Source organism: Erinaceus europaeus, chromosome 4 (genome assembly GCF_950295315.1).
Source record: "Erinaceus europaeus chromosome 4, mEriEur2.1, whole genome shotgun sequence".
In the NCBI taxonomy this organism is placed as follows: domain Eukaryota; kingdom Metazoa; phylum Chordata; class Mammalia; order Eulipotyphla; family Erinaceidae; genus Erinaceus; species Erinaceus europaeus.
In genome coordinates, this window is record NC_080165.1 from 50,744,911 (window position 1) to 50,760,511 (window position 15,601).

At 39.1% G+C, this 15,601-nt stretch overlaps 1 protein-coding gene across 1 annotated transcript; it reads right to left on the reverse strand.

Annotated features, from left to right (window-relative positions):
- Positions 1 to 5,276: 5,276 nt before the first annotated feature.
- Positions 5,277 to 5,829, reverse strand: LOC132538061 (peptidyl-prolyl cis-trans isomerase A). Its single transcript, XM_060189355.1, has one exon. It carries the CDS (start codon positions 5,785 to 5,787, stop codon positions 5,293 to 5,295), a length of 495 nt encoding a protein of 164 aa, XP_060045338.1. The 5' UTR covers positions 5,788 to 5,829; the 3' UTR covers positions 5,277 to 5,292.
- Between the last annotated feature and the right edge of the window lie 9,772 nt (positions 5,830 to 15,601).

Here is a 15,601-nt window from a genome sequence, read left to right on the forward strand (position 1 = left end):
AGGCTTTGTCCACTGACTGCCGGGCTAGCTTCGCAGGCGGGTGAGAGATGACCAGGGACTCATGGCTGAGCTGGGAACAGCAGTTCAATCTTTATTGACGAGCGGGGATGCAGTTCAACAATCTAATCTCTTCTAATCTCTCTTCATTAGAAAGCCCTGTCTTTTATGTCTCCTGAGGCGGAAGTGTCAGGAAGAGGAAGTAAGTAGGATAGGGGGTGGGGAGAAGGAAAACAGCCTGTGAACCAGTGGGGATTAAACCAGTGAAAACAATGATGATGTAAACAGACCACAAAGTCAAGCAATGCAACAGAAGGGGTCTTAGAAGCAGAATTTAGAAGCATACCAACAACTGACTATTTTTAAATTCTTACAGTCAAAAATGTTTATATTATGGTAGTTTATTCTAATTCATCGAGGAAATAGTTTTCAGTCAACAACAGATCAAGTGTGTTTAATGTGTTGGGAAGAAAGTTCTGGCTCCTGCAATGGCATTCTGTCTGTGGACCACATGTCCAGACTAATGACATTAGGGAAGTGGGCTGAGATGATAAATCTAATTTATCATGTTGCTTTTATTGTCCAACAGCAATTATATAGTTTACATCATATACTATCAATTAATTTTGTATTTTTTTCTTGCCTCCAGGGTTATTGCTGGGGCTAGGTGCCTGCACTATGAATCCACTGCTCCTGGAGGCCATTTTTCCCATTTTGTTGTCCTTGTTGTTACTGTTATTATTATTATTGTCATTGCCGTTGTTGTTGTTGGGTAGGGCAGAGATAAATTAAGAGAGGAGGGGAGATAGAGAGGGGGAGAGAAAGACAGATACTTGCAGACCTGCTTCACCGCCCATGAAGCAACCTGCCCCTGCAGGTGGAGAGCCGGAGGCTCGAACCAGGATCCTTACACTGGTCCTTGTGCTTTGTGCCACTTTCGTTTAACCTGCTGTGCTACCGATGGAGCCCCCTAATTTTTTATTTTTAAACCCTTGATAAGATGATGCATTTAAGTTACCACTCATAACCCATGGTAAAGAAGATAAATAGAGAACTCTATAGCACCTTGGTGGTGTTGATGCCTCTTACTTCTAAAAATGCCTTTGTCTATAAACGCTAGCAGCTTTTCAGGGATTCCCTCCAGAGATGTTCTTAGGCATTTGGAATTACATCTGTCATCCTTATGCATCAGCTTCTTAAAATTTGTTTTATTATCTCCATTTATTTATTGGATATACATTTATTAAATAGAGACAGCCAGAAGCCTAGAGGAAGAGGGAGACAGAGAGACACCTGCAGCACTGCTTCACCACTCACAAAGCTTTCCCCCTGCAGGTGGGGACTGGGAACTCAAACCAGGGTCCTTGAGCACTGCAGCATGTATGCTCAAGCAGGTGTGCCACCACCTGGCCCTATTTCCCTATTCTTTATCCCTCCAGGAGCGTGGACCAAAGATTTTTATGGGGAGCAGAATGTAGGCGGTCTGGTTTTTGTAATAGCTTATCAGCTGAACATGGACATTGACAAGTTGATCCATACTCCCAGTCTGTTTCTATCTTTCCCTAGTGGGGTAGGGCTCTAGGGTAGTGAAGTTCCAGGACACAATTGGTGAGGTTATCTGCCCAGGGAAGTCAGGATGGCATCTTGGTAGCATTTGCAACTTGCACTGCTTTACTATGTATGCAACTTGGGTTGGAGCTTAGCCCCCACCACCTTAAAGGAAGCTTCAGTACTATGGTATCTTTCTATAGATATCTAAGAAAAAGTTAAACTGGAGCAGAGAAACTCCTGTGATAGAGAGATAGAGATAGGGATAGAGAGAGAGAGAGAGAGAGAGAGGAAGAGGGGGAGGGAGAGAGGAGACAACACAATTCATGCAGGCCAAAGACAAACATCATGTTGGGCAATACAAATGTAAAACTTGGCCTTTTAGATATTAAACAATTAAGGGAAGTAAATGATTAAAATTGTTTATTTTTTATAAATCGACATTGATAGGTCGATTCATACCCCCAGACTGTTTCTCTTTCCCTATTTGGGTAGGCCTCTGGGGAGGTGGGGTTCCAGGACACATTGGTGATATTCTTAACTTGTATTCCCATCATTGTCTTGTTTCCATGTTTTTAGTCAAATAAAAACAAAGGCATTTAGTAAGCCACTGGACAAAAGTCATCCCTCAAACTGTGACATTTCCACAGATACACAACAAGACATTGTCAGGAGTTGACAGAAACAAGGAACAAGCTAACAAGTGCAAATATCCTCAAAGACAAGCAGGTCAACCAAAAATACATTCTATTAGTTTGGCCTATTACCCTATATCTAGGAAACGTAACAGTAAAGAAACATACATACTTTTATATGACTAAAATTTCAGTAGATTTTGGAGGACCCTTGTGCTTGACAGCTCTTTGGTGAAATAGGTACATCTGATATTTATGTTATATATCGAATTAATTGATCAAAGTAATGAGCTGTTATCCCCTCTTCCAGGGGGAAAAAAACTACTTTCATTATCTCAGAAAATGTTACATTTACTGATATTACAGGTCTCTTATGACTTGACTATTTTTTCTTCTATATCTTTAGATAATCACTATCCATCTTCATATGTTCACCATACAAACTGACCTGCATACATGCCCTATATGCCTTTGCTCCCTGTGTAGTCCCACTCAGTGATATGCATGTCCAAAACATCTACCTGACATCAAAGTCATTCTGTAAATTATCATGAATTCTCTATGAAGACTTCCCTGTTCCAAATATTTCATCAAATACTGTCCTTCTTACCCTCGTATTCTCAGCAAATTATTTGAACACTTACTAGTGTATTTTAAAGAGAAGGATAAACATGGGGTGGGCAGAGCAGTGGTGGTGCATTCATAATAGGTGTGCTATTTCTACAGTGTAACACCTAATTCCTTCATATTTAAAAGAAGGTTATTATATGCCATTTAATTAATGAATTTAATTGCAACTAGCAATGATGAAAATTTAGGTGAAAATATAAGGATGTACACAGGGAAGTTCACCACATCCCTTGAGAGATGCCTTTCAAAAGTAAGAAATATTCAGGATTTTTTGTCAAACAGCCAATGCTCAATAAGACAAGGAAGGACACTTCCCTACAATCCTCAGAGTACGACCCAGTTGACATCTAGATTTTGGATTATTAGCTTCTGGAACCAGAAAATGACACATTTTTGGTTTAATTTCTAATTCACCTTTCCTGTAAGATTTAGAGAGTGAGACAAGATCATTTAGTACATGTAGGTATTGGGGACCTAATCTAGGCCCAAAAGGTTACAAGTTCTGTTCTCTACTGACTGACCCACCTCTCTGGTTATGTCTTCCTCCTCCTCCCAGTCCTCCTCCATTTCCTTCTCCTTCTTCTCCCATTTCCCTCCACCTCCTCTTACACTTCCTCCTCTCCTTTCTCCTAGTCTTCCTCTTCTTCTACCTCCTCCACCTCCTTCTTCTCCCCTTCCTTCTCCCCTTTCTCTTTCTCCTTCTCCTCTTCTTCCTTCTCCATTAGGACACCGCTAGGCTCTGACTTAAAATGGTGACTGGGGTTTGCACCTGGAATTATAAAGCTTTTAGCATGACAATATTTTGTATAAGCATTATGTCATCTCCCCAGTCCCATATTTTCATTGTTTTAAGTCACTTTTTTTTTTTTATAGAAACTCCTGGAGTTTCTCTAGAGTTTAGTAGGAGAAACAATTGGAATAGAAAATGATTTTCTGTCGACCAGGTGGTGTCACACATGGAGGAGTGCATATGCTACAATACACAAGGACTGGGGTTTTTTGATTTTCTGCTTCCATGAGGTCAAATGATAAAGTAGGCAATGCATTGTAAAAGACACAGGGAGTCAACTCCATCCTATGTGTAAAGGTGATTTCCTAGTAGTAGCTGCTGGGAGCACAGTTTGAGGATTTTGAATCTGCATCTGGGCCTGGTACAAAGAGAGCAGGCATATAGTATCAGTAGCTGCAGGAAACACAGAGGAGAAGATGAATTGAGGCCAGTTGTGAAGGAGGAAAGAGATCTAATGTAGGATTAGCTTGAAGATAATAATGGAAAGTAGAGAATTAGAGGTCCATTTTGACTGGGCAACATTATAAAAAGGAATATATAACTGCTTGCTTTTCAGTCTGAGCAGCTGAATTTTGTGTTAGGCAGGAAAAAGGGAGATAGAAGACTAGAAACTCCTTACATTTCAAAGCCAACTCATAAGGAAGTAGACACTGCTTTTTATAGAATGAAGTCACCCAGTAAACTCAATGATTCAAAATAGCCTGCTTACTTCATTTTGAATAAATATGTCTTTTTTGTTTTCAGGAAATTTAAACCTCAGTATAACTTGGTGAAAATGTATTACTTGATATAAAATTTAAAATTCCTATTTCTGTAATTTCTTTCTCTATTTCTTGTTTTTATTATTCCCTTTTGTTGTCCTCGGTGTTTTATTGTTGTAGTTATTATTGTTGTCATTATTGTTGTATAGGACAGAGAGAAATGGAGAGAGGAAGGGAAGACAGAGGGGGAGAGAAAGATAGACACCTGCAGACCTGCTTCACCAACTATGAAGTGACTCCTCTGCAGGTGAGGAGCCGGGGGCTCGAACCAGGATCCTTACTCTGGTCCTTGCACTTTGTGTCACTTGCGCTTAACCCGCTGCGCTACTGCCCACTCCCCTTTCTTTCTTTTTTAAACAGAGACAGAGAAATAGGAAGAGTGAGATAAAGGGAAAAGACCCCTACAGGACTACTTCACATCTTGTGAAGTTTTTCCTCTTGCAGGAAGAGATCCTGGATTTGAACCTGGGTCCCTGAACATGGTAATGTGTGCACTTTACTAGGTGCACCATTGTCCTGCCCTCAAACAAGATACATTTAAAGTAATTAACCTATGTAATTTGATAGAGAACTAGAATATTGACATACACACTTTTAGTAGCTGCATAAAAATTATTCACAAATACTTGTTTACTTTGGTAGATAAAAGTCACGAACAGTACTTGATCTCTTTCCAAGTAAAGAAGTCAGAATTAGTCTTGCCAAGAATGTATGGAGTGGCACCTGTTGGTGAGACAAATGACCTTTTAAAAGGAATAAGATAACATGCACTGTAGGTTAGAGTCCATGGAAGAAACTTAAAGAACAGAGATTCTGAGCCCAGGCATGCAAGGGATATGCTAAGTAGATAAGTTAACTTCAATAGCTATCTTTTTTTTTTAAGGAACATTTTTCTTTTTTTTTTTTTTTATAATAAAACAACTCAAATTTATTAGATTTGTCCACAGTCAGCAATGGTGATCTTCTTGCTGGTCTTGCCATTCTTGGAGCCAAAACCCTCCATGGCCTGCACAACATTCATACCCTCCTTCACTCTGCCGAAGACCACATGCTTGCCATCCAACCATTCGGTCTTAACAGTGCAGATGAAGAACTGGGAACCGTTTGTGTTGGGTCCAGCATTTGCCATTGACAAGATGCCTGGGCCTGTATGCTTCAGGATGAAATTCTCATCCTCAAATTTCTCCCCATAGATAGACTTGCCTCCGGTGCCATTATGGCGTGTGAAGTCACCACCCTGGCACATAAATCCAGGGATAACTCTGTGAAAGCAGGAACCCTTATAACCAAACCCTTTCTCTCCAGTGCTCAGAGCGCGAAAGTTTTCTGCGGTCTTCGGAACTTTGTCTGCAAACAGCTCGAAGGAGACGCGGCCCAGGGGCTCGCCGTCGACGGCGATGTCGAAGAACACGGTGGGGTTGACCATGGCTGTAGGACGCTAGCGGCAAGTAGATGAAGGCGTCTGCCTTTAAGGAACATTTTTTAACAGTACAAAAGTCATATATATGATAACAATATCAGAATATTAGACTGTCTCCACTCTGAACAGAAAAAGTAATCCCTGAGGTGAAAATACCTGCTGTGCCATGGATGACAATACTGTCATCTGATGCTATAAACAGCAGAAGGAATGCTCAGCATTAAGGGAAGTTTCTCACAATGACATCTTAGCACGGTATTCCTTTTCTTCTGCAAAAGAATGAGTCATTGTTTCCTTTTTATAAATTAAAAATTTTAAAAAAATGAGTAAGCACCTGGAAGCTGAGACTAAAATTAGGAGAGAATGAGAAAAGATTTACAAAAGATCTAGCACCATATGTGATGGGTAACACCTATGCATCATGAAATCTGGGAAAGAAGAAAAAAAAGATCAAAATAACAGGGTATTTCTTTACTTTCTCCCATACAAATAATGCAAAGATTTATAAGCATGACATAAGCACAGAATCACACTGTAAATAAAGCCCCGCAGTTCTGAAATATATAGACTTTAGCATCCAGATGCAATTGTTCATAAATGTACAACACAAACATATACACATGTTATTTTTTTTCTTGAATATCTTATATCGGGGGGAGGGTAGTTAAATTTGCACTCATTTATTAATATATGATTGTTGATTCTCAGCACTGACTAGTTGATTATCATAATTGGATTTTTATGCTGATCATACATAAGAAAATGTGAGACTTATAAATGTCAAACACAAGGTCAGATAGCTAATGAAGGCCAAAGAGAAATTCAGATTTAACATTAAAGCATATTTTGTTGGGACCAGAAAGGTAGCATACTGGACTTGCATGTGAACGCCTTCAGGTTCAGTCCATGGCACAATCAACAGCCAGATCTGAATGCTCTTGTAACAAAAGACAAAACAAAACATGTCTTAAGTTTACAAGGATAAATTTTCAAAGAAAGAATATAATTTTATAGTGGTTATGGGAGGGAGTGAGGTCACAGAACTTTTAGACTATATAAGACCAAATTTGTGGTTACCAGAGGGGAAGGATGTTTATAGGGTAGTAAAATGAGTTTAAAAACTTGATTATATGGTGAAGGATAGACTTGGACTTCCAGAGGTGAACGTAATCTATACAGATTTTTATTAAGATGATGTACATCCAAAAAATTATATGTTGTCATAATGTAATGCTACCTCAGAGAAAATTAGCTATATATCAGCATTTAAAAAAAAACAGGGAATGGGAAAAGGGAGAAGAACTAAAGGAACTTTCCCAACTGAATCAAATTTTTTTATTTAAAAAAACAATTTTTTATTTCACAAGAGATACAGAGAAAACACAAGCAAGACCAGAATACTATATACATAGTATCATTTTAACCATGTTTTGAACATCTGCAGATATCCAATCAAATCAGTCAATAAAGAAGTAAAACCCTTGGTCTTATTCTCACTAGCAATGGGAAGAAATTGATAATTTTACTCATCAGCTTCTTTAATAAAAATTTCTAGGTAAATCCCTGTGCATATGTTGATTCTCCATGATTCCCCCTTCTTACCATATCCCTAATCTTTCATTAGCTTTACCAGATTCTGTGGATTCTCATTTTTGTTTCCTCTTTCTTTTTCTTTCTTTTTCTCTCCTAAAATTACCATGTGACTTTTATAATTGGAGCAGAAGAACAACACCAAAAATTGATGAGACATATGAAGTGCTCATTATCCAGATGTCCAAAGCTGAATTAATTAGTGGAACTACAGGAATGATTTGTATTATAATGACTTCAAAGCTTTACTCAAAATGTTTACTACTTACTGCAAGCAATGGAAAAAACTTAGAACGTTTTATGTTACAAGGGATTTTAACAGGAAATTTCATCAACTCCAAATTTAAGATCTTGGATCAACAACACATGTATAATCCAGTAACCAGAATAATTTTGCTGAGAAAATGTTTATTTTACATAGCATGAAAATGGAGAATATATCAAATTATGACTTAGAAGATAAATAATTAGAACAGCCTGGGAGTAATGGATAAAATGTTGGACCCTGAAGCACGAGATCCTGATTTTGACTGCAATAACACATATGTCGAGAAATGCTCTGGTACTCTGGTCTTTTCTTATTTTCCTTTAAGTAAATAGGTATACAAATAAATCTTAAAAATAGATATATAATTATGTGTTACATAGATATATTATGGTACATTGGAATTCTGTAAGTACTCTACATTAACATTTAACTTTTGTAGGACATAGAAAAAATACCTTTTCTATTTAAATTCCTACATTTAAATGTGTTTTCCTGCTTAAAATAGTTGCAAAGATTCTGAATTCTCTCTTTCTTTGAAAACATCATCCATGACATTAGGTAACTGGTCAGTATTACACATTGTTTTTTACTTACAACGTTGGCTGGGGTCAGGTGGTGGCACAGCTGGTTAAATGCACACATTACAATAAATGAGGACCTGGGTTCAACCCTGGTCCTCACCTGCAGGGAAGAAAACTTCCCGAGCAGTGAAGTGGTGCTGCAGGAGTCTCTTTATCTGTGTCCTTCTCTATCTACCCCCTTCCCTTGCACACTCTCTCTGTCTCTATCAAATAAGTAAATTTTTAAAAATTATGTATAGCAGTGCTCAAGGACCCAGGTTCAAGACTCTGGTCCCCACCTGCAGGGGGAAAGCTTCACAAGTGGAGAAACAGGACTGCAGTTATCTCATTGTCTCTTTCCCTCTTTATCTTTATCCCTCTCCCCTCTCAATTACTCTGTCTCTATCCAGTAATAAATAAATAAATGGATTTAAAAATTACTTATAGCATTAATCTTACAGAAAACACACCATAATTTTGATCTTTCTTGATAAAATGGATAAAAAATTTTTAATATTTATTTATTCCCTTTTTTGCCCTTGTTTTTTATTGTTGTAGTGATTATTATTTTTGTTATTGATGTCATAATTGTTGGATAGAACAAAGAGAAATGGAGAGAGGAAGGGAAGACAGAGAAGGGGAGAGAAAGATAGACACCTGCAGACCTGCTTTACCACTTGTGAAGCGACTCCCCTGAAGGTGGGGAGCTGGGGGCTCGAACCAGGATCCTTACACCAGTCCTTGTGATTTATGCCACGTGCACTTAACCCGCTGCACTACTGCCTGACTCCCAAAATGGGTAAAAATTTAAGATTACCTATCTCATGTGTAGTAATGCCAGAAGAGATACTAATATGCCATGAAATTATGCTTTATATATATTAAATTAACTATACCTCAATAATGCAGACTAACCACTAATCACCAGGTTGTTTTAAGATTTTTATCAACTGAATTTTTTTGTGTGTGTGTATGTATGTGCACACATGTGCACACGTGTGCATGAGTGTATGTGTGTGTATATATGTTGGTGTTCTCAGTGATCTAAAACAGGGCCTCATACCCTAAGCCACATCCCTTGTCTCAATTGAATATTTAAGGTTAGATAACTGAAGAAACTGCATTTTACTTAGTTAAGTATATTTTAGCATTATTTTACATATGCATCATTTATTAATTTTATTTGTACATGTTCTTAATAAAGAAAAGAAAAAGAGCCCTATGACTATATTAATATAGTAATCCTTATTTCCAATGATAAAAAATTACTATTCCTAATTGCTTTCTGTGATGCCAGAAACCTGAAGGATATTGTCAAGATAATGACAGATTCTAAAAAGTACTTTCTTGTTTTAAAAATAAAGGTATAAGAAGCCCCTAGGCAACAGCAATAAGCTGTTTTATTAAGTGGTAATGTCAATAGAAAATGACAGTGTTAGAGCCAAAATATTCCCACATGAGATATACCATGTAATGTAGAGTAATTATCAAAATGAATTTGGTATAAAAATTGAAATCTTTACAGAATTCTTTTTTGGCTAGCTCTACCACTAGTCTTTATTTTTAGAACTACCGTCTCTAACTTCCATTTTTGATAGCTGACTGGCTACAATAAACATTGAAGTACCAAATAATTCCACTTGGCAAAAATTTCTTCCTAAAGAATGATGGAAAAACTGATTTTAATATAGATAGGAGCATCTAAAAAATAATTCCTATTTTCTTAGTGATATAGCAAAAAGGAAAAACTTGATAGAGGATGCTTAATTCATATATATCATGCTCTTCTTCTGGAAGCTAAAGTGTAATAAGCTAAAGTCGTGATAATGTTCCACTAATTTTAACATTAAAAAATATTTATTTAGTTTAAAGAAGATAACAGTCTGTTAGAATATCAACTTGCAGGGCCATCTGATTGAGTGTACATGTTGAAATCTACAAGGAGCCAGGTTCAAGCTGCTGGCCCCCACCTTCAGGGTGAAGTCTTTGTGAGGGGGTAAGGCAGTGCTGCAGGTATCTCTTTGTCTTTCTGTATCTCCCTCTCCTCTCAACTTCTCTCTGTCTCTACCCAATAAATAAGGAAATAAATAAAATATTAAAAAAAGAGAAATTCTAACCTGATGGAGAAGGGAGAGCAGATTAACAAAAGCAGAAAACATAATTCAATTGCATTCAAAAGGAATACAATTCTGTTGGTATGCATGAGACCCCTTCTGTTTCATTTGGTTTAAATCCCCCCTGCTTAACACTATTCTATTTACATAACCACTTCATTCTATTTACATAACCGCTGTTACGCTCCCTCCAGGGCATTAGTGGTTCAGTGATAGAATTCTCACCTGCTCCACCCCCTCTCCTTGTCACACCCTGATCCTCTCCTTGTCACACTCTGATTTTCACCAGTCACTTTTCTCTCCACCCTCTCTATGTCACATCCTGTTTCCACCCTACTTGGCAAGTACATATAAAGACAGCATTGTGAGTTTTAGGGTACTTTAGTTTAGCTCAGCTTGGCTTAGATTGCGCTGCGTCCTGCATGAATAAAGAGATATTGCCTACAGCTCAACCATGAGTCCCTGGTCGTCGGTTAACCCGCCCGTGAAGCCAGCCCGGCGAAAACAACACAATTCTGTTTTCTGTTTTTGTTAATCTGTTCTCCCTTCTCAATCAGGACATAATAATATAGGACCTTGACCTCAATGTGAATCAACAATGGTAGGGACTGCCCCATTCTTTAAAGGGAGATATGACCAAAATTCTCTGCCACTGGAAGAAGTTAAGTCTGACAATGGATGCAGCCTAGAACATCCCTAGCTAAGACCACAGAATGAGAACTCAGACCTACAGGGATGCAGAGGTTACATAGGCTCCTGCACTGAATATAAGCCTCAGATCAAATCAGTGGGGTTTACAGTTAATGATTTTTATATACTTTCCCCAGATTTGGGAGCTACTCTCCTACCTGATTCAGCTTTCTAGTCCTATTTCCAACTCTGACACTATCTCCCCAGATAATACCTTTAGTCCACCTGCATGTTAGCTGTCAGGCTTAGGCAAAAATTAGTAAAGTCGTGGGCCCCTTGGAATATACCTAAAGTAGACCTACTAACTTTTTTCAAAATGGAAACCTCAAATATCATCTACTATATTCTTGCCTTTAGGTTCCAGATAACTGAACAATTTGTTCTGCTTTATATCTTAACTCTGTTTCAGCCACCAAGTTGCAGATGCTACCATGATACCAACCTGACTCCACCAGGCAGATGACCTCACTAATTTACCCTGGAACCTCATATTTCTGGAGCCCTACCCCACTAGAGAAAGAGACAGACAGAATAGCAGTATGGATCAACCTGCCAATGCCTATGTGCAGCAGAGAAGCAATTACAGAAGCCAGACCTTCCACCTTCTGCACCCCATAATGATTGTGGGTCCATATTCCCAGAGAGATAAAGAATAGAAAAGCTTTCAAGGGATGGGATGGGATACGGAACTCTGGTGGTGGTAAATGTGTTTACCCCTCAAATCCTATGGTTTTTGTCAATATTTTCTATTTTTTATTTTATAAATAAATTAATATTTTAAAAAAGGAATACAAAATAACTGTTTGCGGTGGGGGTCGGTGGCATAATGGTTATGCAAAGACTTTCATGCCTGAAGTTCTGAAGTCCCAGGTTCAATCCCTTGCACAGAAAGCTAATCAGTGCTCAGGTAAAAAAAATAATAAAATAAAAATAAAAAAGAATATCCGCTTGCATGCCTGAGATTCCAGAAGTCATGTGTTGAATCATTATTACCATTTAATGCTAGAGCTGAGCAGTGTTCTGATATTCTCTCTCTCGCCCTCTTTTTCATTCTCTCTTCTATAATAAAAAAACAAATTGAAAAAAGATTTATTTATAATTTGCTTTTCCATTTATTTTTTATTGGGGTGTTAACAGTTTATAGTACAGTTGCTGGCACATGGGTATAGTTTATCATCTCACCAAGACAGGTGTCTGTAAACCACTTTCACTCCCAAATTAGGCCCATCATTTTGTACCAGAACCTGAATACTCACCCCCACCACACACACCCCCCACTCCTCAACCTCCTTTCTGCCCTACTTCCCCAGAGTTCTTTGTCTTGCTGCAATATACCATCAAGTTTTATTTTGTATTTCTGCTTTCTGTTCTTGTTTCTTAAGTTCTGCCTATGAATGAGGTTATCCCATATTCACCCTTTTCTTTCTGGCTTCTTCTTCTTCTAGCGTTTGCCCTTCTTCTGTAGCCAGTCAACAGCGTCAGGTTGAGCCTGATGTAAAGTTTCGAGACCTCCTTTGAATCTGGAGAGGTGGCAGTCATTGACTATGTGGGTCATAGTCTGTTGTTAGCCGCAGGGGCAGTTCGGGTCGTCTCTGGCTCCCCAGCGATGGAACATAGCGGCGCACCAGCCATGGCCTGTTCGATAGCGATTGAGGAGGGCCCAATCATAATGTGCTAGGTCAAAGCTGGGTTGACGCTTGCAGGGGTCTGTGATGAGGTGTTTGTTCTTTACCTCAGCTGTCTGCCAACTCTGATTCCAAGAGACTGGAACAGAGAAGTTCAGTGTAGGCATAGGGGACCAGATTGGGTGACGAGACGTCAAGCGTTGGACAGGGTGGGCGAAGATATCTGGATGCATGCTGGTCCCTGTTTGGGTGCCAGATGCCGGGCTAGCTTCGCGAGCGGGAGACAGATGATCAGGAACTCATGGCAGGTCCGGTCGAGCGTAGACGTGGGAAATGAACTTAGATGATGCCGCATCCCGACAAATATCTGGCGGGGCGATGTTGCTAAGAACTGGCAGCCATGGAACCGGGGTGGAACGGATGGTTCCAGAAATTATCCTCATGGGTTAATGCACAGGAATCAAGAAATATTGCATTGGGAAGCCTACCTTGGAAGTGCCCTGACTACTCTTCTTGCTAGCATAGTACAATCCTGACTCTTTCTGAATACCATTAAGGCTGTGAGATCTTGACCAACTCCCTGTTGTCTGGTTCTGAGATAAGAGATAATAGTTTTCTGGTGTTGGATGCAAAGTTAGGAAGGATGAATATGAGCAACAAAAAACACCACTCCTTGGTCACAGGAACAAATCTCATTCAACTTCTCATTTTCATTTAGATAGAGACAAAGAGAGACATTCCAGTATCAGAGATTAACCTTGGTGTGACTGTATTATTCTCATTTGATGCTGGGGTTTGAAACTGGTCCATTCACATAAAATGTCACATAGCCTACCAGGTGAAACTATTTTTCCTTTATCTTTCTTTTTTTTTTTTTTTTAAAATATTTTATTTATTTATTCCCTTTTGTTGCCCTTGTTGTTTTATTGTTGTAGTTACTATTGTCGTCGTTGTTGGATAGAACAGAGAGAAACGGAGAGAGGAGGGGAAGACAGAGGGGGAGAGAAAGATAGACACCTGCAGACCTGCTTCACCGCCTGTGAAGCGACTCCCCTGCAGGTGGGGAGCCGGGGTTCGAACCAGGATCCTTATGCCGGTCCTTGTGCTTTGCGCCACCTGCGCTTAACCCGCTGTGCTACAGCCCGACTCCCCTCCTTTATCTTTCTATAACATAACTATGCTATATCATTTTGAAGAGGCTATCTGGATGCATGCTGGTCCCTGTTTGGGTGCCAGATGCCGGGCTAGCTTCGCGAGCGGGAGACAGATGATCAGGAACTCATGGCTGAGCTGGGATGCAATGCAATGCTATGCTGGCTTTATTCATCTGCATTTATACTCTCCAGGAAGGAAGTGGTAGGGTGTAAAAACAGGGTATGACTAGGAGAGGGGACAGAGCAAAAAGAGAGTGTGAAACAGTGGGATTAAACCAATGCCCTGCAGGCAGGGCGGGTCTCAGGTAAAACAGGGATTTTGTAAATAGACCACAGCAGCGTTAAGCAATGCAGGGGAACCTGAAATGATGATCAAAACATAAGGGGTCTTAGAAGCAGAATTAGAAGCAGACCAACAGATGCACCTAGTCATCTTTTCCTTATTTTTTTAAAAAACCACAGCACTACTCAGCTCTGGTTTATGGTGGTACAGGGGATTGAACCTGGGATTTCAGAGCCTCAGGTATAGGGTCTCTTTGCATAAACATTATGCTATCTACCTGGGCCCTAATTCATGTCTTAAAGATCATGATTTTCCAAAACAACTTCTAAAGTTGGGAAGCGGAACCTTTCCTTGAATGGATCAAGCTCTGTGACTTGCCAGTAATGTGACATTCATTAATCAAAGGCTCAGTTTTTGCATCTGAGAAATTGCACTTGTTTTTCCCACAAGGAAGCCCTGATTAGAATGCATATAAGACATTTAAAAAATAACTGGCATGTAATTACATAGTAAATACATAATATATATAGTATAATACATAAATACATAGTAAATGCTATCTAGCACCACCAGCAGTAACATCACTATCATTAGCAGCAAAAATATCTTTATAATAATTAAAATTCCTGCCATCTTTGGAAGATATGAATCTTCAGAGATTGTAGATAGGGTATTTCAAAAGCATCTAAACTAGTCAGGGTTACTAATACACACATTAATGCTTTTTTTGTCTCATGCTGGCATTTATGGATTTTTCTTTGTTTAACAAGACTATAAGATAAGAGCTATTTCTAACTACACTTTAGAAAACAGTATTTGCAGGAATTTCTAGGCTCTTAGTGAAATTATTTTGTAGTTCCTGTGTCTCATGAATGCTTTTGTAATCATTGATTTAGATTCACAATCATTTTATTTTATTTGTAATTTTGGGGTTAGTGATTTTTGTTTTTTCACCTTCAGGGTTATTTCTGGGGCTCAGTGCCTACATCACAAGTCCACTGCTCCTGGAGGTCAACTTTTTCTACTTTTGTTGTTATTGGATAGGACAGAGAGAAATAGAGAAATTGAAAGAGGAGGGCAAGGTAGAGAGGGGGAGAGAAAGACACCTGCATATCTGTTTCACCTCTTGCAAAGTGAAACCCGGGCCCCTCCCTGCAGGTGGTGAGCCAGGGGCTCAAAGAGAGATCCTTGCGCTGGTCCCTCATACTATGTGCGCTTAACCTAGTGCACTACTTACTGCCTGGCCCCTGTGTTAGTGGTTTGAAGTATAGTCTTTGAGAAATAGGCACAACCCCTCATCTCCCATTGGTAAGTGTCTGGGAGACACTCGTTCTTCCAACCTAGGGCCCAATTCTCTATTATATTAAATAATTCCACTAACATTTTCTTTTTATTTTTCAATAATTTTAAATAATATATACATATATTTATTTACTGGATAGAGACTGAGAGAACTTGAAAGGGAAAAGAAACATAGAGAGGGAGATAGAGAGACATCTGCAGCATGACTTAACCTCTTGATAGGCTTCCCCCACA

What these genes read in the sequence shown, in the direction of transcription:
- LOC132538061 (XM_060189355.1), bottom strand. Translation starts at nt 5,787, where the DNA reads ATGGTCAACCCCACCGTGTTCTTCGACATCGCCGTCGACGGCGAGCCC.